At 44.5% G+C, this 22816-nt stretch overlaps 1 protein-coding gene across 1 annotated transcript in view; it reads right to left on the bottom strand.

The window, feature by feature from the left end:
- Positions 1-22816, bottom strand: part of LOC141058128 (uncharacterized) — a 132319-nt gene that overhangs the window by 83200 nt on the left and 26303 nt on the right. The window contains exons 9-13 of the mRNA XM_073554287.1: positions 12541-12679; positions 9003-9113; positions 8831-8900; positions 2446-2583; positions 1117-1281 (exon numbers count right to left, since the gene is read on the bottom strand). Of these exons, the coding sequence (XP_073410388.1) occupies positions 1117-1281; positions 2446-2583; positions 8831-8900; positions 9003-9113; positions 12541-12679 (623 nt within the window). The remainder of the gene's footprint in view (positions 1-1116; positions 1282-2445; positions 2584-8830; positions 8901-9002; positions 9114-12540; positions 12680-22816) is intronic.

Raw genomic sequence — 22816 nt, 5'->3', positions numbered from 1 at the left:
CCACAGTGTCCGTGGATCCTGATTGGCTGAAAAAGAGCGCAAAACAAACTTTTGAAACGCGACTTTGGCGCGTAAGTCACCGACCTCGTGGCCGACCTCATCCTAGGGTCGGGTTTCGTTTCATGAAACCCGACTTTGCCAAAAGTCGGCGACTTTTGAAATTTTTCGACCCGTTTCGCTCAACTCTAGCGAGGGCTTATTTTTTCTGTGCCAGGATGACGTTTTTAATGATACCACTTTTCTGCAGATACGTTCTTTTGATCGCCCGTTATTGCATTTTAATGCAATGTCTTGGCGACGAAAAAAACATAATTCTGGCGTTTTGAATTTTTTTCTCGCTACGCCGTTTAGCGATCGGGTTAATGCTTTTTCTTTATTGATAGATCGGGCAATTCTGAACGTGGCGATACCTAATATGTGTATGTGGGATTTGTTTTTTACTGTTTTATTCTGATTGGGACGAAAGGGGGGTGATTTGAACTTTTAGGTTTTTTTTTTTTTTTTTTTTATTTTTAAACATTTTTTTTTTACTTTTGGCATGCTTCAATAGCCTCCATAGGAGGCTAGAAGCATGCGCAACCCGATCGGCTCTGCTACATATGGGCGATGAACAGATCGCCCATATGTAGCAGATTTACTGCTGTGCTTTCAGCGCCGACCACCGATCACGTGACGGGGGTCGGCGGACGGAAATGCTATTTAAATGCACGCTGTCAGCTTTGACAGCGGTATTAAACTAGTTAATAGGAGTGGGCGGACGGCGATTCCACTCGCACCTATTGCGGGCACATGTCAGCTGTTCATAACAGCTGACATGTCCCGGCTTTGATGCGGGCTCAGCGCCGGAGCCCTCATCAAAGCAGTGGAGATGTCTGATGACGGACTGTGTCCGTCATTGGACATTAAGGGGTTAAAGGCATGTGAATCATTCTTTCCTGCACCTGTTAAAAACTCTAACTCCAAAACCGTTTATGTATGACTGGTTTTGAGGCACATAGATATTGATCATTATTTGAGGATGTACTTATGACTATAATTTTGATCTGCTGTATTTGACGTCTATGATTAATAATTTTATATTTAAACTCTCCCATATTTGTTGCATGAGTAACTTACCATTTTCAATGCTGAGAGCACATGGATCCTCAAAGCTGTTTGAAACAACCGGGCAGTCTGCTTGGGTTATCCAAGTGTTGGCAAAAGAAGATCCTGTTCCTTCAATCACACCGCTGAGAACTCTGAAGTCATCAGCCTGAATGTTGTTAAAGTTCCCACAAAGACCTGTAAATCAAGGAATTAGTAAGAAACTATCATCTTCATCTTGAAACTAAAATAAAGCACATGTCCCAGATTTCTGGCAGAGTGTTGTGGATCTCTGGGCGACTGTCTCCTTAAGCTGTTTGAGCATCAACACTAGGCCAATACAGTTGGGTCGTGTGGTTGAATGGAGCCGTAGGCTCACTGCTCAACCATTCTCCGTCATTTAGGCCATGGCCTTGGCCTAGATTCTAGGCCTAGATGATAGGCCCTAGAAGATGGCAGTGTCCTGGCACAAGTGCCACAATGATGTCACTGCTATGTGCTGCCAGTACCTGCTTGCTGTTTGTGAAGTGAAGAAGAAGACTCGGTCTGCCTGATCAGGCGAGAATGAACTTTATTCTTTTGCAGAGGTTGGCACAAAAGAGGCTCAAGGAGCATCATAACTTTTCATTGGAGTTTGCCCTAAAGGAGCATTAATACTTTCTAAAGGAGGGACTATTTGAATTAAAGGAGCTGCCCACTACTAGGACAATACCTTCTTAAACTAAAATAATAAAACCTATACTCCCCTCCCGTGCCAGCGTCGTTCCTCCGGTGTCAGCACTTGCTCTGCTGTGACATGTGGCGCCCAATCAGCGCTGACGTCACTTTCTCCACCTTCGTACGAACTGAACATGAAGATGAAGCCAAGGCTGCAGCTCATCCCAGATTTCCTCCTCATGTTCAGTTTGTTGGAAGGTGGAGACAGTGACGCCATCGCTGATTGGGTGCCAGGCACCACGTGCCATTCCACCGCAACACAGCCCCGGGATCGTGAGTGCCGACACTGATGAAACGGACCCGGCACAGGAGGTGACTATAAGCTTTATTATTTTATCAGGGATGAACATTTAGTTTAAGACGGGGTTGTCCTAGTAGTGAGCAATTTTTTATGGAGGGAAATCTTCAGCAAGCACCGCAGTTTGACAAATTTGTTTTCTATCAGTCATTAAATACTCGCAAGCATGAGGTTTGCAAACCTGTGGTCACAGCCACCTTTTTCAATAGAACATTCCGAAATGTGGCTGAGACTCGTATGCTTGCCATTAAAGCAACGTCCTATTTCACCGCCAAACGGAGTCAAATTGTAATGGTTTGTATGTTGCAAAGTATTAGGATTGTATAAGATAATAAATTTATAATTACCACAAACTTCATTTCTATAAGACGGATCCAGATTGATGTAGAGCTGCATAGCGGGCACAAGCTGGATCTGTAGCTGTAAGCCAAAGGTGGCTTGCACGATGATGAAGAATGTTGAAGGTTTGAAGATTGTAACACTGGCTGTGAACCAAGAAAAGAAAAAAAAAAAGCTTGTCAAGATCACCTCCTGCTGGAAACATGGCGGTTCTGCAAGAGCTGAACTTCTGAATAAACTGAATCAATTACTTTACTTCTCTGCTACGACATCAGGGAGACCTGCAAGATGATAGATATATCTTTTAAAAGTGTGTCCCAAAATAGACATAAGTGCTATATGGCTAGAATATGTCACGAATATCCTACTGTTGAGATTCTGACCACTTTATCTCTACTCAAATCCACTCAGCTTGTTCTGGAAGATATAGTCTTTTTTTTTAAAGGCAATGGCCTACCATGAGGCCACCTGGAAAATGCCTACAGGAGATGAAAGGGCATAACGTTTCACTTTGTTTAAATGATTGGTGGGGCTAAAGGGCCTGTCGCACTAAGCGATATCTCTAGCAATATCGTTATAACTTGTGACGTTATAGCGATATTGCTAGCGATATCGCTGTGTGTGATACTTACCTACGACCCGCTCCCCCACTACTTATCGATGATTGCGCGAAAACAGGCTGGACTGTTTCTCGTGGTCAGCTTCCTGCGGAGCTTCCTGTGGAGAGACGAGCGACGAGCGTGGAGCCGGGTGGGAGGACGCAGGATCGCCTAGTGTGACAGGTAAGTACCGACCCCTGCTATATCGCTGGTGAGATCTGCCTGTATGGCAGCTCACTAGCGACCACTTAGCGATGCACCAGCGATCCTGACAGCATCATATCGCTGGTCGGGATCGCTGGTGCATCGCTAAGTGTGACAGTACCTTAAGAGCAGATGCACTCTTAGAGATAGCCATTGGCAGGCAGCATGGTGGATCAAAAGTTAACACTATTGCTGTGAAGCACTGGGATCTTTAGTCCAAATCCCACCAAGTACAACATCTGCAAGGAGTTTGCATGTCCTTCCCGGGTTTGTGTGAGTTTGTGTGTTAAACTGGAGTACCAAGTTCCTGACAGTAACATGACATTGGGTGCCCACTGTTCAGCCATAATCAGATATTATGCTCTCCTCAGTCACAAATTTATATAATAATAATAAATTTTATTTCTATAGTGCCGACATATTCCGCAGCACTTTACATTTCAGAGGGGACTTGTACAGACAATAGACATTACAGCATAACAATAATCACATAGATCATAACAGATACCAAGAGGAATGAGGGCCCTGCTCGCAAGCTTACAGTCTATGTGGAAAGAGGTAGACACGAAAGGTGGGTGGTAACAGTTGCCCTGATTGTATGGACCAGCCATAATGTTACGTGTGTAACAGTAGAGACACAGAGGGCTAATAGATGCATAAAGCATGTGGGAACATGATGCGGGGAACCTGGTTATGGTAAAACTTTTGGCTGTGCCACACAGGGATAGGTTAGGTTAATGTGTTGAGGCGATAGGCCAGTCTGAATAAATGCGTTTTCAGGGCACGCTTAAAATTGTGAGGATTGGGGACTAATCGTATTGACCTGGGATGTGCATTCCAAAGAATTGGCGCAGCACGTGTAAAGGCTTGGAGACGGGAGTGGGAGGTTCTGATTACTGAGGATGCTAACCTCAGGTCATCAGCAGAATGGAGGGCGCGGGTAGGGTGGTATACTGAAACAAGGGAGGAGATGTAGGGTGGTGCTTAGCCATGGAGGGCTTTGTGGGTGAGGCTAATAAGTTTATACTTAATTCTGGAGTGGATGGGTAGCCAGTGTAAAGACTGGCACAAGGTACAGGCATCGGTGTAACGATTGGTGAGGAATATGATCCTGGCTGCAGCATTCAAGACAGATTGGAGACGGGAGAGTTTGGTAAGAGGGAGACCGATTAGAAAAGAGTTACAGTAGTCGAGACGAGAATGAATAAGAAAAACAGTAAGTGTTTTTGCAGAGTCAAAAGTAAGAAAAGGTCGAATTCTAGAAATGTTTTTGAGGTGCATATGACAAGAGCGAGCAAGTGATCGAATGTGGGGACAAAGGAAAGCTCGGAGTCAAGTATGACTCCAAGAGAGCGGGCATGTTGCTGGGGAGTAATAGTGGAACCACACACAGAAATGGCAATGTCGGGTATAGGTACATTAGTAGAGGGAGGAAACACAAGGAGTTCAGTCTTTAACAGGTTCAGTTTCAGATATAGTGAGGACATGATGTTAGACACAGCGTTTAGACAATAGCCGGTGTTTTCTAGAAAGGCTGGCGTGATGTCAGGAGAAGAAGCGTATAATTGGGTGTCATCAGCATAGAGATGGTACTGGAAACCAAATCTACTGATTGTTTGACCAATAGGGGCAGTGTACAAGGAGAAGAGGAGGGGGCCTAGAACCAATCCTTGAGGAACCCCAACAGTAAGGGGAAGATGAGAGGAGGAGGAACCGGCAAAAGATACAGTAAAGGAGCTGTCAGAGAGATAGGAGGAGAACCAGGAGAGAACGGTGTCTTTGAGGCCAATGGAACGGAGCATAGTGAGGAGGAGCTGATGATCCACAGTGTCGAATGCTGCAGAGAGATCCAAGAGAATTAGCATGGAGTAATGACCATTTGATTTAGCTGTTAGTAGATCATTAGAGACTTTAGTGAGGGCAGTTTCAGTAAAGTGTAAAGAGCGGAAACCGGATTGGAAAGGGTCGAGAAGAGAGTTATCAAAGAGATAGCGGATAAGACGGGAGTGGACCAGGCGTTCCAGGAGTTTAGAGATGAAGGGAAGATTAGAGACAGGTCTATAGTTAGCGACACAGTTTTGGTCGAGGGATGGTTTTTTAAGTAGTGGATGTATGATGGCATTCTTAAATGAGGAGGGAAAGATACCAGAAGAGAGAGAGAGGTTAAATATTTTAGTTAGGTGAGGGGTGACAGCAGGGGAAAGGGACTGGAGGAGATGTGATGGAAATGGGTCACTGGTGCAAGTGGTTGGGCGAGAAGATGCAAGGAGCCTGCTTACTTCTTCTTCTGTGACTGGTTCAAAATCAGAGAGAGAGCTAGATGCAGTGGGGGAGGGAGGACAGTGCATGGTATGAGGTGATTGGGAAATATTTTCCAGTCGAAGCTGGTCAAATTTTTCTGTGAAGTAATTGACCAGATCGTAAGCACAGAGCTCCGTGGTTGGGGCCTGTACTCTTGGGTTGAGTAGAGAATGAAAAGTGTCAAAGAGACGTTTCGGGTTATTGAACAGTGAGGTGATGAGGGTGTTGAAATAGGTTTGTTTGGAGAGGTGAAGGGCAGTGTTGTATGTTCTAAGCATAAACTTATAATGGATGAAATCTTCGTGTAGATTGGATTTTCTCCACAGACGTTCGGCGCACCTGGAGCACCGCTGCAGGAAACGTGTTTGCAGGGTGTGCCAGGGTTGTCGCCATCTGTGTTGCGGTGTTCTATTTATAGGGGGTGCAAATTCATCCAGGACACTTTGAAGTGTTTCATTGTAATGCTTCAATGCAGAATCAGGACATGAGAGGGAGGAGATATGGGCCAATAAAGACTGCAAGTTCTTCATAAGTTTCTGGGTGTTAATGGCCTGTATGTTTCTATAGGTATGGACAGTGGGGGTGACCTGAGCAGCCTGGCAGTTCTTGATAGAGAATGATAGAAGGTTGTGGTCAGAGAGCGGGAGAGGGGAGTTTGCAAAATCATCCACTGCACAAAGCCGAGAGAAGACCAAGGCAAGGGAGTTTCCATCTTCATGCACTGGAGAATTAGTAAGCTGCGAAAGGCCAAACGAGGAGGTTAGAGATAAAAGGTGAGTAGCAGATGGGGAGAGGGGAAGAGCAATGGGGATGTTGAAATCTCCCATGATGAGGGTAGGGATTTCATAGGAGAGAAAATGTGGAAGCCAAGTGGCAAAATGATCCAGGAACTGATGGGAGGGGCCGGGAGGATGATACACCACCGCCACTCGCATGGAGAAGGGGGTGTAGAGTCTGACGGCATGGACCTCAAAAGAAGGGAAGACTAGTGAGGGTAGTTGAGGGATAACCTGAAGGGTACATTTTGGTGATAGGAGCAGACCAATGCCTACACCTGCTCCATTGTCTGATCTTGGGGTATGAGAGAAGTGTAGTCCCCCGCATGAAAGACCAGCAGCAGCGGTAGTGTCTGACTGCTGGATACAGGTTTCAGTAAGAGCCAGGAGGTTAAGAGAATTAGAAAGGAAAAAGTCATGAGTGAAGGAGAGTTTGTTACACACTGAGCGAGAATTCCAAAGTGCACAATTAAGAGAGACAGATGGCATGCAGGGAATATTAATAAGATTAGAGGGGTTTCTGAGTGTAGCAGTTGGGGGGTTTGACTTTCTATAAAATGAGGGACCAGGGTTGGGAGCAATGTCTCCTGTGACTAGGAGAATGAGGAGAGAAAGAGTGAGCAGATGGTTAAGTGATTTGTGAGAGCGTCTCTTATGTTGAATGGTGGGACTGACTGGATCTGAGCAATTTAACAATGTGAAAAGAGCATGAGTGCTATACATAGGAGAGGAAAGGAGCGAGGGGCCGATAAGGATGGAGTGTAGAGAGTTAATGCCAGGGCGGTGGATGTGTGTGAATGCAGCAGCCAGGATAAAAATTACACAAATGCATATGGTATATATTTGTTGTACTCCAAATGTACAGGGAGTAGATGTATATAAATGTCTTACCTGTCTCCTGCCCTGTCTAACTGCCATGTTATAACTGCCAGTACTTTGATACATGTACTTCGATTACATATGCATAAATACCCCCTGCATAAATGCTCCCCCCAAGCTATGTCTGAATATGTAGGAGACTAAGGCTTAGATTTTTTTTTTGTGCGCTCTCTCTTCTTGTTAATCAATCAAACTAAATTGAGACAGCAGGACCCAATAAAATGTTGTGGTCAGATAAACTGATGTCCAGCACTACATGGATCATAAAGCACTTTGAAAAGTTTCCTGACCTCACAACATAAGGGGACAAGCAGAGTAAGTTGAAATAACTATATACCAGATATAAGCTTGCATAGTTGAAAACACATAAATAGCATTCAGGATTAACTGCTTGCTGACATTGAATGCAGTGGAGAAACACAGGAGTTGATTCAGAGCAGAGATTGAAAGAGCTGGTTACCAGATATAAGCTTGCATAGTTGAAAACACATATATAGCATTCAGGACTAACTGCTTGCTGACATTGAATGCAGTGGAGAAACACAGGAGTTGATTCAGAGCAGAGATTGAAAGAGCTGGTTACCAGATATCAGCTTGCATAGTTGAAAGATATATATATATATATATATATAAATATATATAGATAGATATATACACTGGCAGTTTGGTAAGTAAATGAAGAGGTTAATGCCTGATTAACGCCCCAGTAATTCAACTTTCTCCTCGCTACTCCTCCACTTCGCTCTTGTACAAATCCGTTCATTTGCAAAGAATTCAGGTCAAACTATTCACATTGACCTACAAGGCCATCCAAAATCTATCCTCTCCATATGTCTCTGAACTAATCTCCCGATATCTTCACACACATACTATCAGGACATACCTCTCTTTTCCACACTCATACGTTCCTCACCCAATCACTTCCAAAACTTCTCCCGAATATCCCCCATCTTCTGGAATTCTGTCCAATTATCCATCATATTTGGAACCTTTAGATGGAACTTGAAATCCCACCTCTTTCAGAAAGCTTGCAGCCTGCAATGACCTCTCTGTCTCTCACCACCAATGGAGCTGCCGCAACCCGCTACCTACTGTCTCCTTCCCCATTACTTGGTAGACTGTAAGACCTCAAGGGCAGGCTCCTCTCCCCCTCTATCTGTCATTGTTAATTTATCCATTGTAATTTATATTTGTATGCTGAAAGTAACCCATTCTGTTGTACAGCACCATTGGTTCTTGTGGAACCAATGGTGCTCTAAAAATAAATAATAATAATAATGAAATGCTACTTCTGTCCGTACATAGTGAAAAAAGGATACTGTGCCAACTACTGCTTCTATAAAAGAAGTAAAAGGCCCATTCCTGTATAGGGGGCCCGCCGGAGGATTCACCTCTTCCCCTGTAGGCCAGTCTGAGGCTGCTCACAGGGAATTTAGATTGCGAGCACTAATAGGGACAGTCACACTCCTGTGAAATATGATAGAGCTATATTATAAGTAAAATAAATAAAATATCTGGGCTAGATGCCACGAATGCTTGTTCTGAGACAAGTCTTTTAAACATATTCTTGTTTGAGAGTATGGTCTCTATTCAGTAAGTGTCTGCCTGGGCATTGGAAAATAGGGCCAACATACCTGATGAGATTGGCAACTGTGTGTAGAGCGAATTCACATATACACTGCCACATGGCTTTACATAGATCAACTGCAACAACAGAGTATAAATGTTATTGTACAAAAAATACATTTAATAAGAACTTCTATTAATCTTTAGTCTTGCACTATTATGAAGACTAGCTCAACTTACATCGTTCCCGTCATTTAAGATGAGTGTCACACTCCTCAGGCAGGTCTCAGTGTCTGTCAGACCACACTTGCGAAGCTCTCCCAACACACTGAATGAGCTGTTGTAACAGGTCTAACAAGAGAGAAATACTCAAAGCGCTCAGGATAAACATGTGGTGTACACAAGAAACTTGGCAAAAAAATATAATTCTGAATCCTAAAGGGTTTGTTCACTTTCAAACATAACACAGGTCAACGAAAAAAAATTTTTTTTCTGGTGTCCAAAATATTTTAATGAATTTGGGGTATTTTTGGGGTGCTGATTCTGAATATGTCATCAGTTTTGCCAGATTGGCTCAAGTTTTTGAGATTTTTGGTATCTTATTTATAGCACTTGTTGGTAAATGCGACGCATCATCTCATTAATTTCTTTGGATTAGTACTTGAACTGAGCAGTTCTCAATATAGTTTTGTGTTAATTAGTGTTCTAAAAGTTTGTTCATAGCTTGATTTTTGCACTAACTTTATGTTGTTGTCTGTTTTCCAGTGAAAAGCATGAACTCATCATGAAGAAGTTGTCTTAACGATCCAGACTCATTCTGTTACATTTGTGGTGAATATACACTGCCAAAACATAGAAGAAACATAACAGACTTCGTAAAAAAAGTGTATTTTGCCTATTTTGGGGTTATGCTTGGGGACCAAGACAAGTTTTGGGCACCACACATAGTGTGCAAAGCATGTATCGAATTATTACGAAAATGGAGCAAAGGACAAAGAAAAAGCTTCAAATTTGGTGTTCCAATGGTGTGGAGAGAGCCAAAAAATCATCATGATGACTGTTATTTCTGTGCAGTGCAAGTGCAAGGATTCAATAAGCATAAGAAACGAAAATGGGAGTAACATGGAATCTGCAAGAAGGCCTGTCCCTCATTGTGAAGATGTGCCTGTACCTGTGTTTACCATAAATAACAGTCATCATGATGATTTTTTGGCTCTCTCCACACCATTGGAACACCAAATTTGAAGCTTTTTCTTTGTCCTTTGCTCCATTTTCGTAATAATTCGATACATGCTTTGCACACTATGTGTGGTGCCCAAAACTTGTCTTGGTCCCCAAGCATAACCCCAAAATAGGCAAAATACACTTTTTTTACGAAGTCTGTTATGTTTCTTCTATGTTTTGGCAGTGTATATTCACCACAAATGTAACAGAATGAGTCTGGATCGTTAAGACAACTTCTTCATGATGAGTTCATGCTTTTCACTGGAAAACAGACAACAACATAAAGTTAGTGCAAAAATCAAGCTATGAACAAACTTTTAGAACACTAATTAACACAAAACTATATTGAGAACTGCTCAGTTCAAGTACTAATCCAAAGAAATTAATGAGATGATGCGTCGCATTTACCAACAAGTGCTATAAATAAGATACCAAAAATCTCAAAAACTTGAGCCAATCTGGCAAAACTGATGACATATTCAGAATCAGCACCCCAAAAATACCCTAAATTCGATGAAATATCTTTGGCACCAAAAATGCTGTTGACCAGTGTAATTTGACCCTCGTTGCATTTTTTTTTTTTTAAACACACTGTTCTCACCTTCCTTGGATCCACTAGTAGATCTCAGCGTCTGTTGCTGGCATCACGCCAATATTGCGGTAGCCAATCAATGATCTCAGCCGCTCGACATTCCTTCTACACTGGAATATCCCGGTTAGAGCCACTTAGCTCACTGATGGGTTGCAATGCCGTCAAGATGACATTGTTGCGGCAGCTAATGCCACATATTAGGAGCAGCAGAGGACCTCCAAGTCGATCACTGGACGTTGAGCACAGTGCGGTTTGTTTGTTTTCAATCAAATTGCAGTGAGAGATGAATTATATTAGAATTAAAACGCCCCTTTTATGTATCATATACATAGATATACCTTGGTCAGATGTGATCCTTACTAGAGATGAGCAAATTTGTTCTGATTCGGTTCCGAATACGATCGGCATCGAATATTGTTTTTGCAATATCCGTCGAACACAGCCAAACATCATTAAGGTCAATGGGAGTAGAAATTACAGAATATGTTTGGAACTAATCATGAAACATACATTCAGCACGAATAGGGACCAAATATGGCATGAAAATGGCAAATTCAGAATCCTTACTACGATCTTTCCCGTGTTCTCTATCACAGTCCTGATCTTTATCTCTATTTTTCTGTCACAATCCCACCACCCTTTTCCTGCTTTTGCTTTGATTCCATTTCCACCCTCTTCTCTTGCGCACATTCCACTGGCCTTTCCCATTGTTGTCCGATGTGACCATACCCACCTGACCTATGTCTATGGGTTAGATGTATGCGTCTACGGAGGTCAGGTTGCACTGTTATGCTGAGGAGCTGAACTGCCGCTTAGAGCTACATTTTATATTTGATCTTCCACCCTTTGGCTCTCCTGGTCTATAGGTCTTTGCACAACTGGTCTATAGGTCAGTCATTAAAAACCAAATCTCCGAATGTGGCCCAGAGACTGCAGTTTGCTTAGGTCTGCCCTTAACCATAGTGATTATAGTCATGTAATGTCCAAGTAGAGGTAGGCGGATCGATTTGCGGAACTCCTCTCAATTGGCAAGATCCACTGGATGTGAGGCTTGTGAATTTTGATTATCTGAAGTGGCGCAATGTCATCTGTGTGTCATGCCACATTAATGAACCTGGCTAATCAAAAGCCGTGCCAAGAATTCTGGAAGTTAAGAGATTTATGAATCTGCTGTCCAGTGGCCAGAGACTACTGACCTGGCGGATTGATCTGAGGACTCCAACTGATCAGCAGAACTAAGGGCCCATGGTACAACTAGGATTTCTGTGACTCCTTGTGTGTTCAGACACAAAAGATTATTTGTATATTTTGCCTTCTACCGCAGCTCAACGGCATTCAAGTGAAAGACACTCTGCTCTACTGATCCACCAATGTGTTTCTCGACATCCCCATCTATCTTAATGATAAAGAAGCACTCATCTTCCCATCAAAGTTATCCTCTTAATATATTGCGCTCATCATATGATACAGTACTGTGTACTTACAATTGCTCATTTTGCAATTCTACCCAGTTAATCTGTTGTCTCTGCTCCACATAGAAGCAGAAACTTTCTTGTCCCTGTAATTGTCATTCCCCTCTTCAACTTCAGACCCAGTTCCTCCCTTGCCCCTGTCGGAGACTTTTGCAGTGACTCATGACTTGTGCAGACAAAATTGAGCTCCTGTTTCTACATCGAGCTTATAAGGATTCAGCTAGTCAGTTTTTAATCACGTGAGGTCATACACTTAATGTAAAAGAGAAGAATTAACTAGGTAGAAAGGCAAAAAGAGCAATTGTAAGTGTACAGTGCTGTATAATATGATGATTGCAGTATATTAAGAGGATAAAAAAATTAATGGGAGGAGGAGGAGGGCTTCTTTAGGTCATCATGGTGTTTGACCAGAAAGCCCATTAACCTTTACTTTTATTTTCTGGTGATCCTTTAATTACATAATCTTGCATTTTGATCATTTATTTGTTACCTTTGATAGAACGTAGCTGCAGTCTCCGTGGAATGTGTAACGTGTAAAATCAAAGGAGGTGATATGAGATCCTCCCTCGACTGCGCAGGATCCTGGACAAGCCTTTTCTAAGCAGCTCCATTTGCCAGCTGAGCAAGTGCTGATGGAAAAACAGCAGCATTTTATACCGATTATTACAATCTAAAACACTTAATGGGGTTGTTCCATGAACAAAGTATGTTTATTGTTATAATAAAAGGCTGCTGTGGCCACAAAATTCCAAAAAGTAATACCGGTGTCTGTGTATTAGTTGGCGCCGAGGTGGGGGTGGTCATTTTATGGTCACGGTGGGGTTTTTGGGGGGTAAGGCAAAATGCTTGTTACCCCGCTACGAGGTAAAGGCTTGACAATACCAACGTCATGTTTTTTTTTTTTTACTGTACTAATGCAGCCACTGGGGGCTGTCATCTTACCTTTTTGGCTGCTGAACATTTCCATGCTCATTTACGGCAGTCCCTGGGCATAAGAGACAAGAGTCGGCTCCCGACCCTATCTGTATCATTGCAGCAGCATCAGCTGTGTACTGGGCACGTCTCTATGGGCAGCTCAATTCACAGCTGTAGGTGTGGCCAGGCGCCATTTTATTAGAGCCCAGTGCTTTCCTTTTAGCTCCATTTACACTCTATTGCAAGCCCTGGATGCTGTACTGTTCCACCATAACAGGGCTTGGATGTTCACTCTGCACATACCAGCTGCAGAAGAGGATACAGGACGAGCTGCTGGAGACCAAGCTGCTCTTTCCAAAACACCCGACCAGCTGCTGCCCCTGCACTTTCAAAACACTTGGCCATCTAACCCTATCCTGTGTGATACTGACTGCTGAGCCGTGTATCTAATCCATTCCTGTGTGATACTGTCTGCTGAGCCGTGTATCTAATACTCTCCTGTGTGATACTGTCTGCTGAGCTGTGTATCTAATCATCTCCTGTGTGATAGTCTGCTGAGCTGTGTATCTAATCCTCTCCAGTGTGATACTGACTGCTGAGCCGTGTATCTAATCCAATCCTGTGTGTTACTGTCTGCTGAGCTGTGTATCTAATCCTCTCCTGTGTGATAGTCTGCTGAGCCGTGTATCTAATCCTCTCCTGTGTGATACTGACTGCTGAGCCGTGTAGCTAATCCTATCCTCTGTGATACAGTCTGCTGATCCGTGTATCTAATCCTATCCTGTTTGATACAGTCTGCTGATCCGTGTATCTAATCCTATCCTGCGTGATACTGACTGCGGAGCAGTGTATCTAATCCTCTCCTGTGTGATACTGACTGCTGAGCCATGTATCTAATCCTATTCTCTGTGATACAGTCTGCTGATCCGTGTATCTAATCCTATCCTGTTTGATAAGTCTGCTGATCCGTGTATCTAGAGCTCTGCAAAGGAATACGTGGATTTCGTCCACGCTGCCGCAGACGAAATCCACATATTCCTTTGCAGAGCTCTGTTTCAGATAGTCGGTGACCGACTTGTGGATCTGCAGCAGCCCTTATCTATACGTGCTTTGAATACCTACTACCAGGTGAGCAGTTTTTTGTCAAACCGCTTACTTTGTTTGTGGGATAAGACCCTATATTGCGCTGGTGTCGCCCTCTTTCCTCACAATACTAGATCCGTGTATCTAATCCCATCCTGTTTGTTACTGACTGTTCAGCCGTGTATCTAATCCTATCCTGTTTGATACTGTCTGCTGATCCGTGTATCTAATCCTATCCTGTGTGATACTGACTGTTGAGCCGTGTATCTAATCCTATCCTGTTTGATACTGTCTGCTGATCCGTGTATCTAATCCTATCCTGTGTGATACTGACTGCGGAGCCGTGTATCTAATCCTCTCCTGTGTGATACTGTCTGCTGAGCCGTGTATCTAATCCTATCCTGTGTGATACTGTCTGCTGAGCCGTGTATCTAATCCTCTCCTGTGTGATACTGACTGCTGAGCCGTGTATCTAATCCTATCCTGTGTGATACTGACTGCTGAGCTGTGTATCTAATCCTATCCTGTGTGACACTAACTGCTGAGCCGTGTATCTAATCCTATCCTGTGGGATACTGACTGCGGAGCCGTGTATCTAATCCTATCCTGTGTGATACTGTCTGCTGAGCTGTGTATCTATTCCAATCCTGTGTGACACTGACTGCTGAGCCGTGTATCTAATCCTGTCCTGTGTGACACTGACTGCTGAGCCATGTATCTAATCCTCTCCTGTGTGATAGTCTGCTGAGCTGTGTATCTAATCCTATTCTTGTGATACTGTGTGCTGAACTACGTATCTAATCCTATCCTGTGTGACACTGACTGCTGAGCCGTGTATCTAATCCTGTCCTGTGTGACACTGTCTGCTGAGCCGTGTATCTAATCCTATCCTGTGTGATACTGTCTGCCGAGCTGTGTATCTAATCTTATCCTGTGTGACACTGACTGCTGAGCCGTGTATCTAATCCTATCCTGTGTGATACTGACTGCGGAGCTGTGTATCTAATCCTATTATGTGTGATACAGTCTGCTGAGCCGTGTATCTAATCCTACCCTGTGTGATACTGACTGCTGAGCCGTGTATCTAATCCTATCCTGTGTGATACAGTCTGCTGAGCCGTGTATCTAATCCTCTCCTGTGTGATACTGTCTGCTGAGCCGTGTATCTAATCCTCTCCTGTGTGATACTGTCTGCTGAGCTGTGTATCTAATCTTATCCTGTGTGACACTGACTGCTGAGCCGTGTATCTAATCCTATCCTGTGTGATACTGTGTGCTGAGCTATGTATCTAATCCTATCCTGTGTGATACTGATAGAGGAGCTGTGTATCTAATCCTATCCTGGTTGATAATTTGTGCTGAGCTATGTATCTAATCCTATCCTGTGTGATACTGTCTGCTGAGACATGTATCTAATCCTAATATGCAAATAAAGTCTGTGGAGCCTCATTTAAGAGTCTCAAACACGGGACTAGCCAGATTTTCCTCCAGGGAAGGACCCAGCCAAGGAGTGGCTCCTTTCGGAAACCACCATTACCACCATATTAAGTGGCCCTTTAAAGGGAATCTGTCACCCTTTTTTTGGCCTTGCAGCTGACGGCATAGACATCGGGGGCTTATCTACAGCATCCTGTAATGCTGTAGATAAGCCCCCGATGTAAGTTGAAAGAGAAGAAAAACACGTTATTTTATACTCACCGAGGTGGGCGGTCCGGTCCGATATGTGTCGCCGTCCTGTCCGGCGCCTCCCTTCTTCATGCGATGACGTCCTCTTCTCCCGTCCTGTAATGGCTCCGGCGCAGGCGCATTGCTCTGCCCTGTTGAGGGCAGAGCAGAGTCCTGCAGTGCGCAGGCGTCGGGAGAGGTCTGGCGCCTGCGCACTGCAGAATTCTGCTCTGCACTCAACAGGGCAGAGCAATGCGCCGGAGCCATTACAGGATGGGAGAAGAGGACGTCATCCATCGCACCGGACCGCCACCTCCGTGAGTATAATATAAAGTGTTTTTCTTCTCTTTCAGGTTACATCAGGGGCTTATCTACAGCATTACAGAATCCTGTAGATAAGCCCCCGATGTCTATGCCGTCAGCTGCAAGGCCAAAAAAGGGTGACAGATTCCCTTTAAGTCAATATCCAGCTCTTTACGAGTTTACAGATATGACAAGGGAAATACCAAGGCCAGGTATCCATCCACAGACAGCTGTTTCAGGGTATTGCCCCTCATCAGTGTGGAGTAGGATTCTGGCTAGGTGGGAGCAATGCCTAGTAGACCAACATCACTAAACAATCACTGACCTCAGGGAGACTGATTGAGCGCCTTTGCTGGCTGCCGCAGTGTTTTCTTTGACTGGTCTCCCTGAGGTCAGTGATTGTTTCGTGATGTTGGTCTGCTAGGCATTGCTCCCACCTAGCCAGAATCCTACTCCACACTGATGAGGGGCAATACCCCGAAACAGCTGTCTGTGGATGGATACCCGGCCTTGGTATTTCCCTTGTCATATCTGTAAACTTGTAAAGAGCTGGATATTGACTTAAAGGGCCACTTAATATGGTGGCAATGGTGGTTTCCGAAAGGAGCCACTCCTTGGCTGGGGCCTTCCCTGGAGAAAGATCTGGCTAGTCCTGTGTTTGAGACTCTATCTAATCCTATCCTTTGTGATACAGTCTGCTGAGCCGTGTATCTAATCCTCTCCTGTGTGATACTGTCTGCTGAGCCGTGTACCTAATCCTATCCCGTGTGATACTGACTGCTGAGCCGTGTATCTAATCCTGTGCCGTGTGATACTGCTCTCCTGAAATACTCTGTGCTGCTGTCACCCTGCTGGTTTTATGTGTGATTTACATGGTGGTATTGTGTATGATCTATATGGCGGCATTATGTGAGAACCCTATGGCAGTATTATCTGCTAAAAGGCGACCCATTCTATGGTGGTTCTGGCTGAGCACCTGCACACGGGTCAGGGGTAATAGGTGCAGTCAGGGGAGGGCTAGTGAGGCAGCTGAAGAGAGGGGTCTCATTTTTATCCTTACTGTATGGCTCCATTTCCCCCAGCCTGCTTCCCAGCGTCACCCCAGACTGCGCCTGTCGCCTCGCTGTCACACATCGCCAGGACAGGATCTAAGGAGGGGAATGGGGTCTTTGCTTACAAAGTCTTGATCAGAACAGGCCATCAATCAGCAGAAATGTTTCCTGGATTTCTGTGCTGCTGTCACCCTGCTCCTTCCCCCATATATCTCCCTCTGTGACCCCCCATAGACCAGCACACTGCTCTCCTGAAATAATCTGTGCTGCTGTCACTCTGCTCCCTCCACCATATATATCCCTCTGTGACCCCCCCATAGACCAGCACACTGCTCTCCTGAAATACTCTGTGCTGCTGTCACCCTGCTCCTTCCCCCATATATCTCCCTCTGTGCCCCCCATAGACCAGCATACTGCTCTCCTGAAATACTCTGTGCTGCTGTCACTCTGCTCCCTCCACCATATATATCCCTCTGTGACCCCCCCATAGACCAGCACACTGCTCTCCTGAAATACTCTGTGCTGCTGTCACCCTGCTCCCAGAATCCTTGCTGCCTGCCATCCTCTGTGACCGAAGACCCCATTCCTCTCCTCAGATTCTGTCCTGGCGATGTGTGAAAGCGAGGCGACAGGGGCCTGATATATGGTGGAAGGAGCAGGGTGACAGCAGCACAGAGTATTTCAGGAGAGCAGTGTGCTGGTCTATGGGGGAGGTCACAGAGGGAGATATATGGTGGAAGGAGCAGGGTGACAGCAGCACAGAGTATTTTAGGAGTGCAGTGTGCTGTCTATGGGGGTCACAGAGGGAGATATATGGTGGAAGGAGCAGGGTGACAGCAGCACAGAGTATTTTAGGAGTGCAGTGTGCTGTCTATGGGGGTCACAGAGGGAGATATATGGTGGAAGGAGCAGGGTGATAGCAGCACAGAGTATTTTAGGAGTGCAGTGTGCTGGTCTATGGGGAGGTCACAGAGGGAGATATATGGTGGAGGAGCAGGGTGACAGTAGCACAGAGTATTTCAGGACAGCAGTGTGCTGGTCAATGGGGGGGGTCATGGAGATATATGGTGGAAGGAGCAGGGTGACAGCAGCACAGAGTAGATTGTACATAGAGCGCTGTGTTATATACACATGGATGGACCATCTGCTTGTCTGCTCCACAGAAATCCAGGAAACATTTCTGCTGATTGATGACCTGTTCTGATCCAGACTTTGCATGCAAAGACAGTCAGTAAATTTGCAGGCCCCATCAAAATGGCTGCTCACTGTGTTCCTAAATGTCATCCTCTCTTTTCCCTTAGGAAACACCCAGAAGGGAAGGAGAAGAGTGACACCACACCCATGTCAGCAGACTCCGCCCATAATTACTGCAGGGCAGTAATGTGAGCTAGTTGTACACTAGGTTTTTGTGCCAAATATCAGTAGCTGCTCCCCCTAGTGTTAGCAAGTGGAAATGCCAAACTTTTTAAAATTGTTTTTCATATTTTACAAAATTAAAAACAAATGATAATATTTTTTAAGAAAATGTAAACATTAATTCTTTACATTTTTTCAATTGCTGAAAAAAATTTTTTTGGATGGCACCTTCCCTTTAACCCCTTAAGCCCCAAGGGTGGTTTGCACGTTAATGACTGGGCCATTTTTTACAATTCTGACCACTGTCCCTTTATGAGGTCATAACTCAGGAACGTTTCAATGGATCTAGGTGATTCTGAGATTGTTTTTTCTCGTGACATATTGTTCTTCATGTTAGTGGTAAAATTTCATTGATATAACTTGCGTTTAATTGTGAAAAAACGGAAATATGGAAAAAATTTTGAAAATATTGCAATTTTCAAACTTTGAATTTTTATGCCTTTAAAATAGAGAAATATGTGACACAAAGTAATTACTAAATAACATTTCCAACATGTCTACTTTACATCAGCACAATTTTGGAAACAATTTTTTTTTTTATTAGGAAGTTATAAGGGTTAAAAGTTGACCAGCGATTTCTCATTTTTACAACAAAATTTACAAAACCATTTTTTTTAGGGACCACCTCACATTCAAAGTCACTTTGAGGGGTCTATATGGCAGAAAATACCCAAAAGTGACACCATTCTAAAAACTGCACCCCTCAAGCTACTCAAAACTACATTCAAGAAGATTATTAACCCTTCAGGTGTTTCACAGGAGCAGAAGCAACGTGGGAGGAAAAAAATTAACATTTAACTTTTTAGTCACAAAAATGATCTTTTAGCAACATTTTTTTTATTTTTCCAAGGGTAGCAGGAGAAATTGGACCCGAAAAGTTGTTGTACAATTTGTCCTGAGTACGCTGATACCCCATATGTGGGGAGGAACCACAGTTTCGGCGCATGGCAGGGCTCAGAAGGGAAGGAGCGCCGTTTGACTTTTTCAACCTAAAATTGGCTGAAATTGAGATCGGACGCCTTGTTCCGTTTGCAGAGCCTATGATGTGCCTAAACAGTGGAAACCCCCCACAAGTGACCACATTTTGGAAACTAGACCCCCTAAGGAACTCATCTAGATGTGTGGTGAGCACTTTGAAAGCCCAAGGGCTTCACGGAAGTTTATAACGCCCGGGCGTAAAAATAAAAAATCATATTTTTTCCACAAACATGATCGTTTAGTCCCCAATTTGTTATTTTTCCAAGGGTAACAGGAGACATTGGACCCCAAAATTTGTTGTCCAATTTGTCCTGAGTGCGCTGATACCCCATATGTGGGGGAGAAACACTGTCTGGGCACACGGCAGGGCTCGGAAGGGAAGGAGCGCTGTTAGACATTTTCAACCTAAAATTGGCTGAAATTGAAATTGGACGCCATGTTCCTTTTGGAGAAACCATGATATGCCTAAACAGTGGAAACCCCCTACAAGTGACCCCATTTTGGAAACTAGACCCCCTAAGTAACTTATCTAGATGTGTGGTGAGCACTTTGAACTCCCAAGTGATTTGTTAAAGCTTATAATGCCCGGGCGTGAAAAAATAATTTTTTTTTCCACAAAAATGATCTCTTAGTCCCCAATTTGTTATTTTCCCAAGAGTATCAGGAGAAATTGGACCCCAAAAGTTGTTGTCCAATTTGTCCTGAGTGCGCTAATACCCCATATGTGGGGGAGAAACACTGATTGGGCACACGGCAGGGCTCGAAAGGGAAGTAATGACGTTTTGGAATGCAGACTTTGATGGAATAGTCTGCGGGCGTCATGTTCCGTTTGCAGAGCCCCTGATGTACCTAAACAGTGGAAACCCCCCACAAGTGACCCCATTTTGGAAACTAGACCCCCTAAGGAACTGATCTAGATGTGTGTTGAGCACTTTGAACCCCCAAGTGTTTTGCTAAAGCTTATAATGCCCGGGCGTGAAAATATAAAATCCTATTTTGTTTCCACATAAATGATTTTTAGTCCCCAATTTTTAATTTTCCCAAGAGTAACAGGAGAAATTGGACCCCAAAAGACGTTGTCCCATTTGACCTGAGTACGCTGATACCCCACATGTGGGAAAAAACTGTTTAGGCACATGTCGGGGCTCAAAAGGGAAGTAGTGACGTTTTGGAATGCAGACTTTGATGGGTCTGCTGGCGTCATGTTCCGTTTGCAGAGCCCCTGATGTGCCTAAACAGGAAAAAACCCACATGAGACATCATTTTGTATACTAGACCCCCAAAGAACAAGTCTAGATGTGCACCCAACTAAACTAATGTAAATTAGTAGTGCATGGAGGTGTGGTACAATTTGAAGCAATCCTTCATACACAGGCCAGGTTTTTCGGGGCAGGTGTCACACTGGTAAATGGTGTCCTTGCGTATTCCCTTTTTGTAACACACTCGGCACCTTTTTTGCGGCTTACCTTTTCTACCAGTTGGCGGGACCACCACCAGAAAATGCTGACCTGGTACGATACGAGCACCTTCAGTTCCGGAAGTACTGGGACCCGCTCCTTCCTGAGCGCCAAACATCAGGGCCTTAACCACTACCTCCAGGAAATGAAGGTATCACGTATCGGTGTGGCGTGCACATTGTGCCAGCAGGAATGCGTTGAGCATTGCCATTTGTACGATGTGCATGGCCAGCTTTTTGTACCACGCCCTGGCCTTTCTGAGAGCATTGTACGATTGGAGGTATTGATCGGAGAAATCAATGCCTCCCATGTTTTTGTTGTACCCCACGACACAGGTCGGTTTGCTGACCTGTGTGGAGGTACCCCGTACAGTGCAGAGGGTGCTGCCATCACCGTGTATGGTGGTCAGGAGATGGACATCCCTCTTGTCCTTGTACTTGACCACCAGTAGGTGGTCGCTACATTGGGCTCTGCTCTCACCTTTTCTGAGCATCTGCCCAAGTAGCATCTTCGGAAGGCCTCTCTGATTTTTGCGGACAGTACCGCAGGCTGCGGTACCTCGTGCAGAGAGGGATTTGTAGAGTGGGATGCTGGTATAAAAGTTATCAGTGTAAAGGTGATAACCTTTATCCAGCAGTGGGTGAACCAAATCCCACACAATTTTCCAACTCACTCCTAGGACAGAAGGACACTCAGGGGGTTCAATCCTGGTGTCCTTTCCTTCGTAGACTCTAAACCTGCTAGTGCACCCTCAGGTACTCTCACAAAGTTTGTAGAGTTTGATTCCGTACCTGGCCCTCTTACTGGGCAGGTATTGACGGAATCTGAGCCTTCCCTTGAAATGAACCAAGGACTCATCCACACTGATCTCCCTTTGGGGCACGTACACTTCAGCAAACTTTTTGTTGAAGTGTTTGATGACCGGCCAAACTTTGAACAGACGATCAAAGTTGGGGTCATCTCATGCGGGACACTGTGCATTATCGGTATAATTCAGAAACTTGTGAATGGCCTCAAAACGCATCCGGACCATGACCATTCGGAACACTGGAGTGTTGTATAAAATATCAACACTCCAATATTGTCGAATTTCCGGCTTCTTCAGTATCCCCATGTGAAGGAACAGGCCCCAAAACTGCATCATTTCAACTGCGTCCACAGGAGACCAGTTGGAATATGATGAACGTGGGTTTTCCGCAAAAAATTGACGTGTGTACAAATTAGTTTGCTCCACCATGTGGTGCTCTTTCTATGAGGCCGGTGGTGTCAAACTTGATTCCTGATTCTGCCACAAAATCAGGAATCAGTGGCTCGTAATTTTCGGGGGGCGAAGTCCATACAGGGTCTACTGAATCAGCTTCGGGCATAGTGGGCGCTGCCTCATCTTCTGTCCTGGAGCGTCTGCGTGGCGGTTCCGCAGGACCCGAAGGAGGAAGATGAGGAGGGGGAAGAGGATGAAGAATCCAAAAAATAAAGAAAAGTCGGATCCTCATCCTCGTTATCAGTGTCGGATGCAAGGTAAGAATATGCCTCCTCCATTGAATAGTGCTGTTGGGACGAACGCGATGGGTGGGACATTTTTTGTGAAAGTGGTGCTTGGGTGTACTTTATTTATGATTATGTGTATGTGTGGGGGGCTAGTGATTGGTGCACACTATCCTGTAAAGAAAAAGCTAAAAGAAAAAAGGAAATGGGGAGAAAAATACCTGTGAAAAGAAAAGTCTAAAACAGCAGGCCCTAGCTCTGATAAGTGAACGGCTTCACTTATCAAAGTTCAGTGGTGGCTGCTGGGTGTGCGTACAGGTGTGGTGCAAGGGGGGGGTGAAAAAAAAGGAAATCATCAGGCACAAGCTCTGATAAGTGAACTATGTCACTTATCACAGTTTGGCGGCTGTGG

This window comes from Dendrobates tinctorius, unplaced genomic scaffold, assembly GCF_039654945.1.
Source record: "Dendrobates tinctorius isolate UK_male_01 unplaced genomic scaffold, ASM3965494v1 ptg000211l, whole genome shotgun sequence".
Taxonomy (NCBI): Eukaryota; Metazoa; Chordata; class Amphibia; order Anura; family Dendrobatidae; genus Dendrobates; species Dendrobates tinctorius.
The sequence above is the reverse complement of the archived record's forward strand: the minus strand, read 5'-3'. Positions and strand labels throughout refer to the sequence as shown.